This window comes from Mytilus galloprovincialis, chromosome 3 (genome assembly GCF_965363235.1).
Source record: "Mytilus galloprovincialis chromosome 3, xbMytGall1.hap1.1, whole genome shotgun sequence".
NCBI classification, from domain to species: domain Eukaryota; kingdom Metazoa; phylum Mollusca; class Bivalvia; order Mytilida; family Mytilidae; genus Mytilus; species Mytilus galloprovincialis.
The window spans coordinates 54,531,259-54,553,920 of NC_134840.1; the positions used below are offsets into that span (position 1 = coordinate 54,531,259).

The 22,662-nt window shown below is 31.3% G+C and overlaps 2 protein-coding genes across 3 annotated transcripts; both read left to right on the forward strand.

Moving 5' to 3' along the window:
• Positions 1-651: 651 nt before the first annotated feature.
• LOC143068339 (uncharacterized) lies at positions 652-4,257 on the forward strand. Its single transcript, XM_076242312.1, has 5 exons — positions 652-754; positions 1,848-2,620; positions 3,113-3,133; positions 3,737-3,757; positions 4,150-4,257. The coding sequence occupies exons 2-5, from the start codon at positions 1,856-1,858 to the stop codon at positions 4,159-4,161; spliced, it is 819 nt and encodes a 272-aa protein (XP_076098427.1). The 5' UTR covers positions 652-754; positions 1,848-1,855; the 3' UTR covers positions 4,162-4,257.
• A 9,412-nt stretch (positions 4,258-13,669) lies between these two features.
• LOC143066476 (uncharacterized) lies at positions 13,670-17,717 on the forward strand. Of its 2 annotated transcripts, XM_076239391.1 has the most exons (4): positions 13,670-13,706; positions 15,076-15,413; positions 17,219-17,239; positions 17,580-17,717. In XM_076239391.1, the coding sequence occupies exons 2-4, from the start codon at positions 15,084-15,086 to the stop codon at positions 17,589-17,591; spliced, it is 363 nt and encodes a 120-aa protein (XP_076095506.1). In that variant the 5' UTR covers positions 13,670-13,706; positions 15,076-15,083; the 3' UTR covers positions 17,592-17,717. The 2 variants fall into 2 exon arrangements, with proteins under 2 accessions (XP_076095506.1, XP_076095508.1); XM_076239393.1 differs by lacking the exon at positions 13,670-13,706 and having other exon boundaries at positions 14,957-15,413.
• Positions 17,718-22,662: the final 4,945 nt, after the last annotated feature.

Consider the following 22,662-nt stretch of genomic DNA (forward strand, 5'->3'; position numbering starts at 1 on the left):
TAATAATTAAGTTGTAATTATAAACACTAATCGGGTATTTTGTCTTTCACGAGCTAGTAAATTCAAAAACAATCAAATGTTTATTACAATATATGTCTCTTTGAAAAAGAAATAGAAAAAAAATATAGAAAATTGCATTACATTAATTATTTTAACCTGTCGGATTTTTTTGAAATGCATATAAGCAAGGATGTAGACGAGTTCAATAATCAGCTTTGCTTATAGGATATCTATTAGTAAATTCATAGACACCTCAACCCCTCCAAAAAATAAGTAAAATAAATAAAAAGACATACATATTTTAGAGATTTTGGCAGATAAAATATTGAAATCAGCGTGACACTGAACACACTATTCTTTTATCTAAAATGATTTTCCTCATAATGGATCTAGAAATTTCTATAAATCTTTGTTTTCTAAAATCAAATGTAGATATGCACGTTTTTTCCAAATACATAACATTTTCTTTTTTAAATAAACAGAAAGACAAGAAATTGTGTCCTTGCTTATTCACCTTTTTACTTTAAACGGAAATTTGCACGTGAAGATTAATAACTGCTTTTGACCTCAAACCTAGTAAACTTAAAAAAACATGCAATAATTAAATTTCATGATCGATATGTAATTCGTGGTGTTGAATGTTTATGATATTGTAATAAGAACAAATTATGGTATATAAAGGATAGCAGATCTGTAGTTAATACAGAGTTCCAGCATTGTGATATATTCATTGTAGTCCTCCTGTCATACTAAGGTAAGATACATATTTTCAAAATTTCTGGTATTAAATTATCAAAGTAAAGGAGAATAGTTTTTCTTTTTTACATTTGAAATAAGTACTAAAAATTGACATACGAAAGCCTAAAAGTACAAAAAGAAAGAAAAGATGTACTATTGTTTTCAATATACTTTTGGATTGTACTCTAAAGAGTTGCTGAGTTGTTAAGTGTAAAGTTAAGTCTAGGAAATACAATCCATTAAGAATTTATTTTGTCAATAATTCCTTTTTGGGATTAAGATTGGTCGCATATGTCTCTATGCGTACCTTATGATAAAACTGAAAATGTATACCTTAGATTTTTTACGTATTGTTTTTTTAATTTTTGACTAATATAAGGGTAAAGCAAGTGTAATGGAACATATTCGTTTTCTAAAAACGTATTTTCCACATCTAATTGCAAAAGATCCAGGTTTGTATACTTTATCTGTTGCATTTATAAAATGCTAATCAAATATATTAAAACCAAAATATTTACACCAATTATGTACTTTTTTAAAGTAATTTTCCAATGATAGTTTTAAAGGGAAAACGCACACAAAAACTCATCAAAGATACCACGATTAAAATGAAGTTAGCCCCAAACACGCGTTTCGTCTCATAAGACAAATGGCTCACCAGTGATGTTCGAATTATAAAAGGCTACAAAAAAGTACAATGAATCAAATAATAAAAAGCCGAATATAAGGATAAATTAAAACGGAAAGTGCCTAATTAAATGGCATGAGGACCCAAGATTGCGATAGGTTTAGCCGAATACAGCTAAGGTAGTTCCTGGTATTATATGTCTCTATACATACAATTATTTAAAATCCTGAAAAAAGAAGCAACAACAAAAGAATGACTACACAAACTAGTATAATCGTCAATTTCCTTTTTATATGTTATTCTTTCTTTTTTTGAAATAACCAAATTATAGTGAAAGAATATTTAGAAATCAAATTAAAAAGAAAGTTCTGAAAAATAATCTGCTGATTTTTTTCAATAATTATAGAAATTATATGATTTTTGTATGCTGATTTGTATCAAATAGAGAAAATGATTTTTAAGCATAAAATTTTCTTTTCAGTATCGAAAATGTGGTCTACTGGTTTTGTTCTTTTGTGTTGCTGTGCATTAGTATTAGTACAGGCGGCTGGAAGGCCCAACTACAAGAGGAAAAATGGATATAATGGTTATGTAGGAGGTTACAATGGATATCAAGGGGGAAACGGTTACAATGGTGGTGCTGGATACACTGGCGGTAATGGCTACACAGGCCGTGCAGGATACAGTGGCGGAGCTGGATACACAGGTGGTGCTGGTGGATACACAGGTGGGGCTGGTGGATACACAGGTGGAGCTGGTGGATACACAGGTGGTGCTGGTGGATACACTGGTGGGGCTGGTGGATACACAGGTGGTGCTGGTGGATACACAGGTGGGGCTGGTGGATACACTGGTGGTGCTGGTGGATACACAGGTGGGGCTGGTGGATACACAGGTGGGGCTGGTGGATACACTGGTGGTGCTGGTGGATACACAGGTGGGGCTGGTGGATACACAGGTGGGGCTGGTGGATACACTGGTGGTGCTGGTGGATATATTGGTGGTGCTGGTGGATACACTGGTGGGGCTGGTGGATACACCGGTGGAGCTGGTGGATACACAGGTGGTGCTGGTGGATACACTGGTGGTGCAGGATATAGAGGTGCTGGTGGTTATACTGGTGGTGCTGGTGGATACACTGGTGGTGCTGGTGGATATACCGGTGCTTATGCTGGAGATGTCGGTGATTACGAAACTGAAGGATACAACGGAAACGGATACAACGGAAAAGGAGGAAACACATATGGGAAAAAAGTATGTTTCATTTCTAAATTTATCGTCATTCTTATACCCAATCTGCAGGTCATTTCTACATTCAGACTGCAATTCATTTTAATATTCAAACTGTAAGTCATTTTTTATTCTTAAGTCATTCTTATTTTCAAGCATGATTTAACTCAAAAACTGATTTGTTACTTCGTTTTCTTTTCTTTAATTTAACTAAACATAATTCTTATGTTTTTGTGATGTAAGATATAGTATTTTATCGTATTAACGTGCAATGATGTATAAGATATACGGTTGTACCAACAGTACATACACCCAAGTAGTAGATGTAAGTATATAAATAAATATATACATATTATATATTCACTTATTGCATTTTGGACTATGTTACCGGCAAATCAATCCATACTTTTTTTTAAAATTATTAATACTTTGTAATAATAATGACTAAATTAAATTATTAAAACATTTATAAAACCATACCTAAACGAGTGATTATTATTTTTTTTTTCATTTTAGCCATACGCCAAACCCCAAAAAGTAAGTATGATTGATGTATATTATTTGTGTTGCTTTTTCATTTTTCAATGATACAAAGTCCATCAACACATTAGTACAAAATATATAAAAATATCAATGATACAATAACCGTTACAAACGATAGGGTTTTTATAAGTTACTTTTCATCCTCTTTCTTTTAGTAGTTTTATGGTGTTTGTCATAAGTATAAAAAAAAGAAGATGTGGTATGATTGCCAATGAGACAACTCTCTACAATAGACCAAAATGAGTGATTAAAAACTAAACAAACAATGCTAATATTTTATTCTCATTATATATATATATATATAGTTTTTGTTTCATGTTAAATATAATTACATTATCGTTACAACAGACAATGCTGTATCAGAGACAAAGTTGTTACAAACAATACAGACACCAAATTAGTTGGTTTTACTACTTAATTGAAAGATCAACTCACATATTCCCTTTTGGTGTTTTAAACATTGGTATCAGAAAGACAAATTTAAATGAATTCTAATATAATCTTTATTTTTGTTTAAAAGTTTTAAGAAGTAAAGAAATTCATAAAATCATACGAAAACAATTGATAAATAATGTTTTCATTCTTTTTTCGTTTTAGCAATACGGAAAACAACGAAAAGTAAGTATGAATAACGCTTATTCGTTTTTGTTTTTACTTTTAATGTTCTTGGACATAATTTATGTGATATTTTTAAACGAATATTGATTTTTTAAAAGTCATGAAAAATATAGAAAATCAAGAAACGGAACGAAAAAAATCCACCAAAAAATAGTTTTGATGAAACTTCTCACAAGAGTACCATGTTTTATGAATCTTGAAAGATAAATCACTGAACCAACAGTACATAAATGATACAAAAGCTATAAGAAATTATGCGTGTTTATTAAAGCTTTTTTCATTTCTTTTAATTATTTTATGGCTTAAACCATATGAGTGACTAGACAAAAAAAAAACCCAAACAATAATGATATTTCCTACTCTTGACTAATCATTTTTATGTATTATTTTAGGGCGGTTATTAAGGAACTTGTCAAGATGATGCAACCATATTGTCAACGACTAAATTATGTTTGTTTAGAAAATTGTTGTTTATACTTATATTAAATTTTGCATTGATATATACTTTGTTATATGTTTAGACACGTTAATGTCTCTTTTTCTCCTTTAACAATCAAATGACACTTAAATAATTCCCGATTACCCCAAAGTAATGTGGGTTCTAAATGGTAAAAATATCCGCGAAATTCGACCCCTCTTGAATCCACCTCTTGAATGTTGATGTTTTTTGTATTGGTTAAATGTGAGTAGAAACGGGAAAATATAAATGAAGAGTTAAAAGATTGACTAAGTAACCGATTCCTTGTGATAAAAAATTGAAGTCGGCGCTTCGATATACTAGTAGTTATAATTTTGTGTCTTTCTATTTAGTCTCATCAGAAAAGTGATTCATTTCTGAAAACAATCAACAATAAAACCAATGGACATCTGAAAGTACATTAGGTCTATGACGTACATGTACAATAAACATACTGGTTCTTCCTCTCCCCAAGAAGAATATACTGTTGTTCAGGAATACAACATCGCTAATAGTATTTTTTACATTTGCAAAATTCATTATTTGGAATGTTTAACTAAATCACATATATCTTCACATCATTAACGGATTAGGAGATCTAAAAAAAATCACTAATCCGTCCTTTTCAATGCAGCAACATTTCAGCATTTTTTGATAGAGGGTTCCTGCATACAAATAAGGGTTCAAAGAAGTACAGTTGTGGTCATTACTATGAAAATTTTACGGATGACATCCAGCTGACTATAACTGAATTTCTAATTCACAGATCACGATAGACATGTTCCAATTTTCGGAACTACAATGTTGTCTTTCCTTTTAACGTATCATCACCGAATTGAACATACCACAATATTTGTATTTAAACGAGACATAAGACGGTTACAACGTATGGTGGAGCAATATCTGCTTACCCTTCTGGAGAATATATAATATTCTTAAGATTACCTGATAAATTTCCAGTCACATTGTTGAAATTTTGTTGAAATACCATAACTTTCATATGTATTTACTTTAAACTCTTCGTACCCATTCTCAATTGAATTATATAATTGATTGTCGCATTAAAAAAGTTAAATAAAGTGAAGAAAACGAAGATACAAATTTCTTGTGTTGCGTCCACCAAAAAATCTTACTTTGTCAAGAAACGTAATGAGTTAGAAAACACATACACCGAAAATTATATAAAACGCTGGAATTTTTGATCGACAAAGAATTGTATTGTGAGTTTAGTGGATTTTTATTCCAACAGATTGTTCTAAATTTGAATCCTACTGCTAGACTTATTATTGTTCTCATATGAAGCATACTTTAAAGAAAACTCCTTAAAGACAACAAGTAACCATCAAGTATATCATGGATTTCATTGTCACTCAAGAACCTTCATCGCCAGCAGTGATTGCATCTCATATTATATATCCCGTGTAGTACCAAAACTACAAGGTATATTTCAGATCTTGATCTTTTCTCACTTTGACATAGGTGGACGACTGCAAAATAGATTCTATGACAAATGTGATTATGTCAACTTTCCTATTTTTTAACTTCCCTTTTCCAGTAAGCACCATATTGTCTGCTCTATTGTATGGCATTTACATATCTACACTGATACATTATTCTTGCTTGTGCATGTTTACGTTATTCGCACTTCATTAGCAGAAGTATGCTCCTTTCACACAAACAGCATTAGCAAATGTAAAAGAAAGAACCAATGAAAAAGGGACGATATAGTTTACGGTTATCATCGCAAAGTTTTAGACAGATACGATGCATACCTGTCTCCACACACTAGCTACAAATTTATTGTTTTTTGATATGATTCCACATATTTTGTTATGAGTCCGAAAATAAAACTTGCTACACCAAGGAACAACCGATCAGTATGCTAGAGTTTGTCATTAACCACATAATTTAGAGGTAGAATTATTCGGGCAGGTGTCGACTTTCCAATGAAAACCAACTCTGTCATTCCTAGCCTACCCTTTTGCATTTCATATGAGTTGTAGTTTATTCAGAAACTTGTGAAATACAAGTAGATAAAAGAAGGTAGATCATTCGATTTCGCAAATAGTTTAGTTGATTGTATTCTTCCTTAAAAAAAATTAATGAAACAAATGTCTTTATTTCTATAGAATAATAACAAGTTGTTAAATTATCAATGAAATGGAATCTAGTCGATTATTTACTGATTATAAACTGTGATTCATATCAATACAGAAACCAGCGCAATGTGTGCCTATAAAAATTTCTGGAACATGTCGATATACTTTATGCTTAAACAAAGATTATCAAGCAGATACTTGACAGTTTAATACATTTCATCAGACTTCAAGTATATTTTTACTAAAATATTTGTTTTTTTTTCATTACAAAAGAAGTCCTTGCATTAGTTTCAGCAAATAAATTTGTAATCAGATTATTTAAACGTCTAATGATTAGATAGGATAACTTTTGATAAACTTACTTAGAAGTATGTACGTATTAATCTAAAATATTCGAAAAAGTTGATTCAACTATATTCATATGTTTTATTACATAAGTCAATGATAAGTTCTTTAATAATTTTGAGAAAAGTGCCACATTGAACTATTAGTTTTAAAAGAATTGCTAGAGATCGATATGACTCAATCTTTTAAAGCATTTTATGAAGTTGATGTAACAATATATAGTATGAATCTTTCGTAAGTTGAGTTGCGGCAATTTGATATTTGTTAACCATTTGATTTTCTGTAGAGCGCACGGATCTGTATGTAAAATTTATATAAATTTATCTTTCAGAATGTCCTTGTAGTATGTACGTCATATCATCTCTTCATGGTTGGCTGCTTTGTAGGCTGATACGAACAATAACCATTTTTTGAGTGCTTCAAGTGCGTTAAATATTCTAGAAATACTCTTTTTGTACATTTTTGAATTGTTTTCAAAATGTGATATTCAAATGCCATACATAAATATATTCATTCTCTTTTTTTAACAACATAACATTATTCATTCATCCAATCTTGCTTGTTACAAATTTCACCAATGGTCCAAGCTGATCTTGATTTACCCTGTTACTCTCCACTGATTATACAGGGAAATAAACAGCTGATCCAACTTATTAACTTATAAAAAATAATATAAATGATGAAAAATTGTCCAGAGACTTATTAACCCTAACATTGGACATCATTAAACACACAGTAACACGGGTGTCATTCGGTTTAACGAGAGAAATGATCGTGAAAGAATATCAAACGGCGGTCAAGTATTGAGAGACGATCGTGAAAGCTCTGGTAACGGATCGTGAAAGACATTTCATGTAAATTCTAGTTCAGAATCTTTTAAAATTCGCTAAATTTTCAAAACGCGGAACAAATCCGAAAAAAAAATGATGTCTGTCAAAACTTGATCGTGAAAGATCATGTAACGCATTATTTTGATCGTGAAAGATAATGCGTGACCAGACTTAATGTTAGTAATCAGAAATCAGTATTTCTTTTACCATTTGATAAACCTGCAACTGGTTGAAACCTGTAACTATTTTGATAAGGATAAACATTAAAACTATTATTTTTTTCTATTCAACACTTTACCTCGAAAGTAAAAAAACAAAAAACAACAACTAAAAACGTGTCTAAATAAGTGAGAAAGATTCAGCTCTGAGAATCGGTCAGTTGCAATTCAGCAAGACCCACACTATTAAGCCAATAATATGGATAAGATTGTCAATGGTTCATAAAAAGAGTTCAAGGTCAGAATACCATGCCATGCAGATCTCTATAAATATCCCGTACACCAAATAAATGTGTTCCGATTATTACAGTGCCTTAGAAACTGACAAATGTAAAAGTTATACTTGGCCAATTAATACGGAACATAAGGTCAAAAGTATATGAACCCTGACCGTCAGCAAGACATAGACATTGTCTTATCGGGGCCTTTCATAGCTGACTATTCGGTATGGGCTTTGTTCATTGTTGACGGCCTCACGGTGACCTATAGTTGTTAATGTCTGTGTCATTTTGGTCTCTTGTAGACAGTTGTCTCATTGGCAATCATACCATATCTTCTTTTTTATATCTTACTATCATGCAATATATCAAATACAATTAAAGTCATCATGGTCATATATGAAACATGCAGACAGACATGTACACCATACACGAAATACCTTGGCGCTATAGCATACAGGTATATATCCAAAAGGCTAAACAACATAAAAAAAAACATTGATGAATGATGCATGATGATGAGTTCGATGTTATTTGAAACCTTGCAGAAGTCGTAATTGTACACTTTACAATCATAACAACAGACTGTTATCCTAAAGCTTAACGAATCCGCGATACGGACTTGACCACAAAATGAATCTTCATCCATGAAATGAGGCAAATTCGGGGTCAGCTGAATCCTGTCTGACGGACATGTAGTTTAGAGGATCCAAATACAAAATGTGGGTATCCTATAACTCGTGATAAGTGAGTACTTCACATGACAATAAAAGCTTCATCCAACAATCATCCAACTATTTTACATTTCATTTTCTGAAAATATTTATACTTTGAAATGCTTAAACCTATTGAGGATGTTGACCTATCTAGCTTTTCTCAATACCTATAACAAATATTAATTAAGATTAATTTGAACATTTTCGTAGCATCAGATCTTTCACGATACTTTTCACGATCTTCCAAAATGCGGTACGTGATCTTTCACGATCCGAAAAATCAATTTTTGTGTAAATAATTCTTTATTTACCAAGTTTCAGATTATGTTTATACAAAATAACTATGTCAACCATTTGATTAATTCAAATAGAATGCCTTTATTCGGATAAAAGTAGTTTTTCTAGTCGAATTTGTGAAAAAATTATGTTTGTTTACATTTTTTATGTCATTGAAATGTTGAAAAGCAATCTGCCTTTTGTTGTTTTGTAATAACTATGTAATAACATATTGTTGAACCATTTTGACAGACAGTTTTATTTTGTCGTTAATTTGTCTGTGTAATTAATTGAATTAGAATATTTATTGACCTTTCATCTGTCTTCTCGATTAAATGTCTTTCACGATCCGTTACCAGAACTTTCACGATCGTCTCTCAATACTTGACCGCCGTTCGATATTCTTTCACGATCATTCCTCTCGTTAAACCGAATGACACCCGTGAGTAAGTGTCCCTTAAATATACCGTATAAATAACGTAACAACTAGTTTGTTGTCGGTTTAACAAGACTGTGAACAAAAATAGCAAATATTGCTTGTTCATATTATTAAGATGGGTGAAGGGTATGCATTTCTCAAACGAAGTTTTTTTTTTTGCTTTAATCATGCATTACAAAATACAATAACAAAAAAAGTATATTATGGTTTTAGTTTACTAAAATAATGTAACGTCTGGTGAAATTTTCCTTTTACTAGTTAAGTTATTTGTACAAGTTAGTCTGATGCTGAAGCTGTGTCTATAATTTAATAACAAACAACAATTTCACATATATTCAGGACGAAAATAAATGTGCAGTAAATATAAAAGGTATTGATTGCAAGTTAAGTCAATTGGGATGAAGGTGTAGAATTTTGACTGTCTTAGAAGGGTGTGAGCAGAGTATGAGACTTTAGTTTTGTTTTTCGACATGCTATCTCTAAGCCTCTTTTCACAGAAAAGTTGCATAGATTCTTTTAATTCAGATAGCATTGCACTCGCCCTATACGATTCACACGAGTTTACGTCTACATTGGGACGAGGCATATTCACATTTTGAAGCTGTTAAATATTTTGTACAGAATGGTTTGATGGTAATTTATTGCAGAGAAATCTCTGAAATTTTCGTTTGTTTGGTATGCTTGAGCTTTTAATTTTGCCATTAGATAACGGTTTTCAATTTCTAAATTTCTTTGGAGTTCAGTATTTTTTGTTAATATACTCTTTATATATATGTTACTTCCTCATACAAAGTGGAGTCTTGATAGTGTTGATTGTTGACTTATTTTTTTTTATGCCCGAGGGATAGTACTAAAATCTGAAACTTCTACATGAAGAAAGTAAAGGAGCAGATAAATTCCAATTTTGTTCATATTCCTCTATTTCGTTCTTCTGACACGTCAAATACTGTAGGTCAAATTAATACAAACCTAAAATACATTCATTGTTTAGACCTACTGCATTTTAAAAAAAAATGTTCATTTAATCATGTAGGTGATCCTGCAATCCCCTTTACAAACAACGGTACAAAATGCTTTTCTCAATAAAAATGGTATCGTACGCTACAATTTCCTTGTTTTTGGATAGAAGTCTACATATTTTGTTAAAAATGATCCCAAAAATAAAACCTGTTACATTAAAGAACAAGTAATCAGTTTGTTAGAGTTTGGCCTTTTTAGAGTTCCTGCAGATACGTGTTAAAAACAACAAAATAATAGAAGCTAGATCATTTAATTTTACAAATAGGTTATTTGATGCTGTTCTCCATGTTGCAGACCGTACTTTGACCTATAATGGTTTACTTTTACAAAATTATGTCATGGATGGAGAGTTATCTCATTGACACTCATACTACATCTTCTTATATCTTCTTTTGATCACAATCGAAAGTGTGCTGATACGGTCTCACCAATTTATCAACCTGTACTACAACAGATACAGCTTCATCTGTCTCTTTTCTAGACAATTACTTCGAATTTGACTACAGCGGTCATATCATTACAAGAATCTATGAAGACTAAATTTTAAATATACTTCCCTCGCATATGGAATAAAAATTTCGCAAATCATACCATATTTAAGAGCTTACAGCTACTACTCGGACCGGTGTCTGAGTAAAATAATAATACCATAGGGTTTTGTCAAAGAACTTCTCGTACTTTTTCACAAAAGGTTACAGCTGTCATCCTTATGTTAGCATGATAAAGGTTTGGTTCGGTTTGCTTGCTATCTTTGTTTGTATTAATGTTTGCTCAATCATTGTTATTAAGATTGACATCTTTAAACAGTATACAAAGGCTGAGTTATACTTGTATACATTATATTTAAATTTGAATTAACATTTGATATTTTTATTTGTATTTCTTAATTATTAAAACGTTCGAAATTATTTAGGTCATTTTTTGGGAGTTCAATAAAAATACTTAAATAGTCATCGATATAATCGTTAATATATATATATACATTTTCTAATAATGGATTTTGACATAACTTTTGCTACTTAATCAAACCTAGATTTATAAGAAGGTTTAAGAAAACATAATATTGGAGTACACTTGACCAAAAGCGGTTTCGATCAAAGCATTCATCGCAAGAAACTAAATTTAGTATAAAAGACGCGCGTTTTTATTGCGCATGTTATAGGAAAAATCACATATATGCAGTTTAAGACCATTTAAATCCAACAAGATGATTAAACAACTCTGACTTATAAGGCTATATATGCGACAGTATAACCTCGAGCTCACGATTTTATCAAAAATATAATAACCTTTCAACCCTATATTCATGTAGCATTATTTTATTTTAACTATATAAAAAGATTCGATGCATCATGGCCTCGCAAACACAATCTTTTACGACAAAGCGGAGATGAATGCAATTTGTGTCAGTAAAATGACAAACTTTGTCACAAACAGTAAAAAAAGCATGATAAACCGTATGAAATCAAGGGCATTAAACACCATGATACAGATTTATTTTCTTCAATAATTGAATTCCTTAATGTCAAGTTTAAGTATTTAGATCACTTCAGATCTATTGAAATAACATCATTATTCAAGTTTCTATGAAGAGGCTCGGAGAAAATTTCTTCTGCATTCGAGTAGGCCATCCATCGGGCACAAAAAAAGTAAACACAAAAAACAAAATGAAAACCGAATTTATGTAAAAAATTCTAAGCAGAGAATCCCTTAACAACTGGTATAATAAAAAGCAGCAAACGAATAGAAAACCACTGCCATATTCCTGACAAGCTGGTACAAGTAATTTCTTATGCAAAAATTAAACTCATCATAGATAACAGGATTGAAATTTTGTATTTGCGTCAAATAGTAGACCAAAGCAATACATATTTTACCCGTATAATTCCTGACAACCTAACAGTATTAGTAGTCCACGATTTGCTAACTTTTATGTAGATGATCATAAGACCACCCTAATACGTGTCATAAGGTGTCTTAAGGGTAATGTTTTTGGTTTATTTTAACTCTGGAAACTTTCGAAAGTGTAGTCGTTGAATATCTTTCAAAACCAGGCATAAAACACATATTTAACTATATAAACCAACTTCGTTGAGAACAATGAAAAATAAAAAAAAATCCAACTCCAACAGAAATTACTTTATATAATTGCAAAATCAAAAGCTCAAACAGATCTAACGTTTAAACAAACTGTCCTATTCCTGATTAGGTACATGGATTTCCAATTAAGCAATAAATACTGAAATTGATCACATAATCTGAATAACGAAAAATTGGGGACCTTGTACCACCCTATAAATATTCATTATATCAATGAAAAAGAAATTTTAAAACGTATATCATACCACAGCATTTAAATGTTAAGGTAAATTGATTAACATGAGATTCAATATCAAAATTTTATACTATATAAAAAAAAAAAAAACAGTAATACATTATAAGTACACTATATTAAATAATCTGTTTTCAAAAAATCATTGATGAGCATTTTTGCAAACATTTAATAAGAAAAATATAGAAACGCAAAAAATTTGACATGTTTAATTAATCAACTAAAGACATCGTAATATTATTACAAATAAATGAGCTTAATTCGTAAAAAACGATTCTAGAACTACTTCAGAATTTTATTTTTGTATATTTTGTATATATAACTTACAAAGAATGGAATTGTCATACTAGCACAGTTAGGTCTACAGCGGGAAAAAACAAATTAGTATCCATATTGCATACGAACTTTCTATGTTTAATATTAAAACGTTATTATAAACTTCACAAACACAAACAGACACATTTTACCGCTTCTTGTTTCTCTTTAGAACAATACAAACAGTAAGAAATGATTATATCTCAAAACGTGTTTATCGTAAAAAATGCAACACATATATACTTGTCAATGACACATTTTAGAAGTCTATGATTTCAAGTCGTGTAATTTCTTTCCAACAAGTATAACCGCAACTACATACTTTTTTGTGTTTTAAACGATGATAAAAAATGGTACTCGGACAACTATAGGTCAACTGAACTGTTAGCAAATTAATTAATTTTAATTTCATTTAGATTAAGTACTAAGTATTCAGAAATTACGATAGGGTTTTTTACTTTACACTTTTTAAAGTTTTTATGCTATGATAATATAAAACTACATGTAATTACATTTTCACATCGAACTAATTAAACCTAAAAACCATCAAATTATTAATTCAAAGTTTGATATGTATTTCCTAGTGCTAATATGATAAGTACAACTTATAGTATATATAGGGACGGTTCTTCAAAGGTTCCAATATCGCCACTTATTTATTGTAATCCTGCTACCAAGTTAAAGGTAAGATAACTATTTTTATATTCTTTTCTACAGAAAATCTTTTAGACCAGAAGAAGTCTCAGGGACTGAGCATTTTCATACAGATGTTCTTCTCATTAATATAACTTCAATTGAAATATGTTTTCACAATTAAGAATACAAATTCAACGATCCACTTTTTCCATGATGTTTTTTTCTAATCAACCGTATCTTATCAAAAAATAATTATCCTTATTATAAATGTTACAAAATGTGTAATTTGTTTACATCGGTTACCAAACTAATTGAAATTATTTTGACACCACACTTGTTCACTTTAAAAAAAAAAAAAGTATTTGTTAAACATGTTAATGATGAAAATGAAATTTTCTTTTTTTCATTATTGATCACGACAATTGCATTATAAGCATGTAAAATTAATATTAAAATAAATGTTAATATCGAAAAATGGAAAACATCATGTACATTTAAAATCAAAATACTTTTTGAATGCCTTTATGATGATACAGTCTAACAAAAGTGATCATTCTCTAATAACTCTGTTTAGTTGCAAAAAGGTCTGGAAGTCAGGAAGTGATAACCGCTGGAATTTTTAGTATCAAATTTGTGTCTTTGTGTAAATATAACGATTTAAGAGTTATGTTCGTTAAAAAAAGCGGCTCGAAAGCACGGAATTTATCCAACGTTATTTTCGTATTTTTCTCTCAATCGATTTATGACGTTCGAACAGCGGTATACTTCTGTTGGCTTTGTTTACTTATTTATGTGAATACATTTTCGAGTAATTAGTTAAATATATTGTTTTTCTAGTGCAATGAATTGTTTTCAAGGAACAATCGTTTCATTTTTTTTAATCTAAGATAAAAGTTTCAAAATAAGTTAATTTTTAGGGCTACCGATAAATCTTTTACAGACAAAGCGCGTGTCTGCTGTATTACGCTTGTAAATTGTTATATTTGACGACTATATACAAATTTCCTGAGCCCCAAATATTTTCAACTATTACAGGGTACTGTACTTATGTCGATTGCAAATCCGCTACAAAACTGAAGACAATTTATGATGCATTTTACTAGTAGTATTTAAGGTAAAAGTAATTGGTTCTGTTCTTAAACGCCATTTTGAGAATATTTTGGCAATGATGTGGTGGGAAGATTTATTAGTTGAAGATGACGTAGAGATACACTATCTTTTGACAAAGAACTGGCACACATTCTCAACTAAGATTGGAGAAAAACATAACAGATGCGTGCAAAGTTCCAACTCACAGCCTCACTTTAGACAGGCTAATAATACATTAGATTAAGCATTTTACGTTAAACATCTTTCATTTTTTTGGTACTAGAAATTCGGAAGATAAATATAATAAATAAAATATTTTACTTTTCAGTGTTAAAAATGCAGTCGATTGGTTATTTTTGTCTTTGTATCTGTGCATTCGTATTAGTACAGGCTGTACAATACAAGAAGAAAACATATGGTGGATATGGCCGTAGAGTTGGATACGCAGGTGGTAATGGATATGGTGGTGGTAATGGATACGCTGGTGGTAATGGATATGCCGGCGGAAATGAATATGATGCTCTAACTGGATATAATGGCGGTAGTAACGGGTATAACGGTGGCGACTATGTTGACTTTGCCCCACCTGAAAGCCAAAATGGTTATGGAAACGGAAATGGTTATGCTGGAAATGGATACGGTGCAAGAAAATCCTACGGAAAACCTGTAAGTTTTTAATAAAACAATCAAGTTGGTATGTCCCTTCAAAAGAGGACTGTGGTCAAAATCAGTAAATATGAATCTTGGAACTAAATGTATCACGTAAAAACTTAGATTTCATTGCATTGTAAAATATGGCCGAAACATGTGATTGTCTTATTTTAATTAACAAAATTATATAATTATGAGAGATCTAGCATTTTCTTTCGACAACGTTAAAGAACTTGTTTCACATTTTGTTTATTTAGATTGATACAAATTAAGAATATATTTTGCATAATTTTACAACAGTAACACGGTTTTGATTAAATATTTCTTATTATTACCTTTTAGTCATACGGCGAAGAGCGCAAAATAAGTATACATGTATCTTAGTTTATCAATCAAAGTTCACATAATTAATGTTAAGTATCTCGCATTTTTCCCTCTTTCAATTTTTTCAAATTGTTAAATTTCAAAATTTTGAAAAACTTTAATCATGAACAGAGAACGAGTCTAAAGTCAAAATTTATGAAGTTATACCATTCATTCATTCATTCATACATTCATATCTTTTTAAATTCTCATAAATGAGATTAAATGAACATACGATTAGGAAATACACCGAGTAAACGTCATAATAACAAAACAAAAAATCAGTATTAGAAAAAATATAAAGTAAATACACAACAGATAACTGACTGTTTATACAAGCTATATTAAATGAATTGATGCAGTGACACATCATGTATTGGCACACCTAATAGCACTGTCTCAGAGATCGACTATATTTTGAAACCCACTGGACAACATGTGCTTGAGAAACTGAACCGATTCATCTTGCTAAACAAATTTGTCAGTGGTTTTCGGCCGAAATAAGATTTCGTCGGCATACATCCTTAACTCACAGTAAAATGTACTGGATAATTGTCACTTAAGGTAGCACAATACAAAGATTTTTCATCCCCAATCAGACATCTTTCAACTGATGTTATTCCACTTATCCTTCTTTAAATTTTATAAATGAGGTACCAAAAGAAAGAAGAATGATTAATCTTTCAAATTGTGATTATTTCATTATGACATAATTATTACATAATTAATTGTTATGTAATTAGTTGCTATATTGTGATGTCCATACTTGAATGAATTTAGCTTCTTTGTTATTCATAGCATCCCAAAAATTTTTATAGTTTTTGCACAACACAGTTTGACCTCCAAAACTGTGTTTCAGATTTTTCCTATTGTATTTCATTCCTCTCATAAATCTTCAATGAAGTTTGCAACATCAATTCATAAGAGATCACTAAGTTCAATTGGGTATAAAATTTGTTCTATTGATGTTTTTGGAATTTTGAGACACAGTTTTGGAGGTCAAGCTGTGTTGTACAAGAATCTATAAAATATTTTGGGATGCTATGAAAAATAAAGACGCTAAATTCATTCAAGTGTGAACATCACAATATAGCAACTAATTACATAACAATTGATTATGTAATAATTATGTCATAATGAAATTATCACAATTTGAAAGATTAATCTTTCTTCTTTCTTTTGGTACCTCATTTATAAAATATAAAGAGGATGAAATGAATTACATCAGCTTAAAGCTATCTGATTGGGAGTGAAAAAATCTTTGTATTGTGCTAACTTAAAATGTCCCACAAAACTTTGCGCTGTGAATTTGTACTGGGGTAATTGCAACAACCGTGTACATAAACATTTTTAAAATTCCTCGTACATATATCACATGTATTACTTGTTGTATTTGGTATTTCAGTTAGTAATTTAATTATAAAAAATATTAAATATTTCTTATTATTTCCTTTTAGTCTTACGGCAAAGAGCGCAAAGTGAGTATACATTTATCTTAGTTTATCAATCAAAGTTCATATATTTAATGTCAGTTTTTCCCTCTCATTTTTTCATATTGTTAAATTTCTAAATTTTAGTAATTTTTGTTTATGAACAGAGAACGAATCTAAAGTACAAATTTACGAAGCGATACTGAAAAATTAACTAAGCAATACCTATGTCTTGTAGTGTTTAGCAAATAGTTAATTTTGTTAATTTTCATGGATTTATGAGTTTTGAACAGCGGTATACTACTGTTGCCTTTATTTATTCAAACAAAATTAGACACAGATATGTCCTATTCATCTTTCTAATCGGATTTTATTTTAATTATTTCAGGGTGGCTACTAAGGATCCTATCAAAGAGATACAACTGAAATTCCGACATCTCATACATGTTATGTTTACTTGAACATTTGTATTTATCTTCTTTTGTAAAATATTCAAAAACCAATAAATTATATTCTTCTTACTGTATCTGTACTTTTTGTTTATTTTTTTTACGAGTAATCTTATAGTTCATAGTATTTTCAATTCCAATTGAGATAGTAATGCACGTCAATGAGATTACAAACCACAAAGAGAAAAAAAGCGCTTTTCGTGATTAACCCTTGTCAGGAACACTTAAGCCTTTTTTTTCGGTTACATCATCTAGTTCAGAAAATAGTTAAGCTGTGATATTATATGTCAAGTTCCAAATCACCTGGAATCTAAGTAGGAAGTGCATAGTTTAAACTGTGAATTCCAAAGATAACAGTATATACAAAATGTCTGAAAAAAGAAAAATCACAAAAATACTGGACTCCGACGATTATTTAATCGGAAAGTCCCTAATAACATAGCAAAATCAAATGACAAAACACATCAAAGGAATGGCTGACATCTATCTAAAAAAAGTTGATGAAATGAAGGGTGAAAAAAGGTAAGGAGTTAAAAGCAGCCCCAGATATGCTAGTTCTTGATGTGCCTGTTCAAAGCTTTGAACATCAACCTCGGTGGTGGGGGTTTATTGTTGTCTGCTATATTCCGATTCGTTTAATAGTTGTATTGTATAACGATCCATTGATTTTCTCTTTTCAATTTTGTTTTTACATTGTAGCCTTTTGGAGCTAACTTAACGTTATTTACGAGTTTTACTTCGTGAATTTTGTAGGGAAATCTGTACTGGTTGAAATCTTTATAAAAAGCTTCTTTTATTTGTCTTTGTTAATTGATTACCTTTCCTGTTTATTTCATCGTTGGTTAAATCTTGTTGTCTTGGCTCGGTCCTTATACATCCGCTCATTGTGTTATTGTGCTATGTTCATGTTTTGTGGTCTTTCATATTTGTATATGTGATTTGTTTTTATGCCATTTGTTATCTTTGTTGACATATTCGTTTGTTTTATAGTGATTAAGGTTATTACACAATGTTGACTATTGTACCCCTATTTTTGACATTTCTACCTGTAATATTTGTTTCTTTTGTTCACATATTGTTGTTAAAAAAATGGAATTTTATGCGACTGTCATATAAATGAGAGGTTAATGTAGTTATCAAAGGTACCAGGATTATAATTTAGTACGCTAGACGCGCGTTTCGTCTTAATAAGACTCACCAGTGACGCTCATATCAAAGTTACAAAGCCAAACAAGAACAACGTTGAAGAGAATTGAGAATTCCAAAAAGTTGTGCCAAATAATCTATTCCTGGGAGAAGAAAATCCTTAGTTTTTCGAAAAATTTAAAGTTATGTAAACAGGAAATTTCAAAAAAATGACCACATAATTGATATTCATGTCTCAACACCGAAATGCTGACAACTGGGCTGGTGATACCCCGTGGACGAAACGTCCACCAGCAGTGGCATCGACCCAGTGGTATAAATAGTTATCATAGGTACCAGGATTATAATTTAGTACGCCAGACGCGCGTTTCGTCTACATAAGACTCATCAGTGACACTCATATCAAAAAAGTTATAAAGCCAAACAAGTACAAAGTTGAAGAGCACCGAGGATCTAAAATTCCAAAAAGTTGTGACAAATACGTCAAGGTGATCTATTCCTGGGATAAAAAAATCCTTAGTTTTTCGAAAAACTTAAAGTTATGTCAACAGGAATTTTCAAAAAAATACCACATAATTGATATTCATGTCAACACCAAAATGTTGACTGCTGGGCTGGTGATACCCTCGGGGACGAAACTTCCACCAGCAGTGGCATCGACCGTTAATAGAACTAGAATCTTCCGCCATTGTTTTACATTTGGAAATGCCTGTACCAGATCATAGATATGACTGTTGTTTTCAATTCGTTAGACGGTTTGGATTTTGCCATTTGTTAACGGGCTTTATGTTTTGGGTTTGCCTTGGAGTTTGGTAATTTGTCTTCTTGTTGTGCATACCATAAAGTAAACAAAACTGAACAGTATCATGTGGTTGCAGTTTCTGAAAGTAAGCCTATAGCATTAGAACTCATGATATAGATATCACATCCTCCTACATTCTAATATGTACTTCCGAGTATATTTCATACACCAAATAATTTCTAGACTTGGTTGCCTTATAAGTTATATAATACAACTGAATGCGTGGCTGATTGTGTATAATAATTGGATTCATAGTTACGCAATTATCCCTGTATTTGTATTAAGTGAAGACTCTTTCAAAAACTTTCATAAGGATGAGATCCTGGCAAAATCATAAGTTCTTCATAGCCTCGTTGAATACTCAAATCTTCGTCATTCTCTGAAATGAATTCTGTCAATATTTTGTAATTTCCACATTTTCTACAACCATCCCATTTAAAAGTAACAACTAGTCATAAAGAGATATACAATGCTTTCATTATAAAAAGGGTGCCATACGCTGCAAATATATTGTTTTTGGATATAATTTGTTAATAAATAGCCAAAAAATAAAACATGCATCATCGAAGAACATAATTCGTATGCTTGAGTTTCTGTTGAAATAGGAGGTATACTTTTACAGTAGGTAGTAGTCATTCCTATAGAACCAAATATGCACCGCTTAAGAAAAACACTTCTTTTTTCATTTCAAATGAGCCGGAGTTCCCTCGTACACTTGTAAAAAAAGGATCAAATAACCTAGATCATTCAATCAAATATACAGGTATATTGATTGTGTGCTTTCCATTATCAGTTCAATCTTTTCTAATTTGATAACGTATATATATTTCTGAACTAGAGATTTAAGAAACAATATAAGCGGCTTCCGCAGACTGCTTTGTAGGCAAATATCTCGATTTGTACTACAGCGGTCATCTCAGTACCAGAATCTATGACAAACAAGACGATTTCAATTTCTAGATTATAAATTTTATCACCTAAGCAGCAATAAACCCAAACCGTTAGTTTCTCGTTTGAATTGTTTTACATTTGTAATTTCGGGGCCTTTTATAGCTGACTTTGCGATATGGGCTTTGCTCAGTGTTGAAGGCCGTACTGTGACATATAGTTGTTGATTTCTGTGTCATTTGGTCTCTTGTGAGAGTTGTGTCATTGGCAATCATACCACATCTTCTTTTTTATATTGACCTATGGAGTGTATATTTAAATAGTTATCAAAAGTACCAGGATTATAATTTTATACGCCAGACGCGCGTTTCGTCTACATAAGACTCATCAGTGACGCTCAGATCAAAATAGTTAAAAAGCCAAATCAATACAAAGTTGAAGAGCATTGAGGATCCAAAATTCCAAAAAGTTGTGCCAAATACGGCTAAGGTAATCTACTCCTGGGGTAAGAAAATCCTTAGTTTTTCGAAAAATTCAAGGTTTTGTGAACAGAAAATTTATAAAAATGACCATATAATTGATATTCATGTCAACACCGAAGTGCTGACTACTGGGCTGGTGATACCCTCGGGGACGAAACGTCCACCAGCAGTGGCATCGACCCAGTGGTGTAAATAGTTATCAAAAGTACCAGGATTATAATTTTATACGCCAGACGCGCGTTTCGTCTACATAAGACTCATCAGTGACGCTCAGATCAAAATAGTTAAAAAGCCAAATCAATACAAAGTTGAAGAGCATTGAGGATCCAAAATTCCAAAAAGTTGTGCCAAATACGGCTAAGGTAATCTACTCCTGGGATAAGAAAATCCTTAGTTTTTCGAAAATTCAAGGTTTTGTGAACAGAAAATTTATAAAAATGACCATATAATTGATATTCATGTCAACACCGAAGTGCTGACTACTGGGCTGGTGATACCCTCGGGGACGAAACGTCCACCAGCAGTGGCATCGACCCAGTGGTGTAAATAGTTATCAAAAGTACCAGGATTATAATTTTATACGCCAGACGCGCGTTTCGTCTACATAAGACTCATCAGTGACGCTCAGATCAAAATAGTTAAAAAGCCAAATCAATACAAAGTTGAAGAGCATTGAGGATCCAAAATTCCAAAAAGTTGTGCCAAATACGGCTAAGGTAATCTACTCCTGGGGTAAGAAAATCCTTAGTTTTTCGAAAAATTCAAGGTTTTGTGAACAGAAAATTTATAAAAATGACCATATAATTGATATTCATGTCAACACCGAAGTGCTGACTACTGGGCTGGTGATACCCTCGGGGACGAAACGTCCACCAGCAGTGGCATCGACCCAGTGGTGTAAATAGTTATCAAAAGTACCAGGATTATAATTTTATACGCCAGACGCGCGTTTCGTCTACATAAGACTCATCAGTGACGCTCAGATCAAACTTGCAAACATGGTCTTGAGTTATCGATTCTAAATGCACAGTATGCGTGTCATTTTATTTCTTTCAGTTTTCCCTTTATTTATCTTTGTTCTATAATGTTCTCTTTGGTCGTATGACGTTTTTAAACAGGACTCGGTATTGTCCTTTTGACATCTATATATTTGCAGAAAAAAAATATTTAAAATCCATTTTTCAAATTGATATTTTTTTCCTTGATGTATGTACAGTTTTGATTTTTTTATATCATTATTTAAGTAAACTTATTATACACAAGCTTTTCGTGCATTAAGCATGGTTACTTTCATAACAAGATAAAGAGGCTCTGTAAAGACTTATAAAACAACTTGACATTCATTTAGTTATTTATTCATGTGCAAATTAAAATGCACATCTTTTTGTTACTTTGCCCTAAACTTAAACATTAAAAGTTTTAGTATCCTGTCATAACGCATGGCCACATAACATGGGAAGGTAAACATATAAAACAATAATCAATTTTATATCTTTAGTTTTACTAGTTTTTACTACATCTAATATTTTTAGACAGAAAACTGACAATGCAGAATCCTATCATTTATAAAACAATTCAAACAATCACATGACATGAAATTTAATTTTGTTTGTTAGTAAGTAAAAGTCATCTTAATATATAAATATACAAAGTCACATGGTAAAAATAAACAAACATTTAAAGCACATGTATGCTGTTGTGTTT

Bases quoted from the DNA above. Each gene is read 5' to 3' on its own strand.
- LOC143066476 (XM_076239391.1), top strand. From the start codon at position 15,084: ATGCAGTCGATTGGTTATTTTTGTCTTTGTATCTGTGCATTCGTATTA. The intron at 15,414-17,218 runs GTAAGTTTTTAA...ATTTCCTTTTAG, and splicing joins GAAAATCCTACGGAAAACCT to TCTTACGGCAAAGAGCGCAA.
- LOC143068339 (XM_076242312.1), top strand. From the start codon at position 1,856: ATGTGGTCTACTGGTTTTGTTCTTTTGTGTTGCTGTGCATTAGTATTA. The intron at 2,621-3,112 runs GTATGTTTCATT...TTTTCATTTTAG, and splicing joins GAAACACATATGGGAAAAAA to CCATACGCCAAACCCCAAAA. The intron at 3,134-3,736 runs GTAAGTATGATT...TTTTCGTTTTAG, and splicing joins CATACGCCAAACCCCAAAAA to CAATACGGAAAACAACGAAA.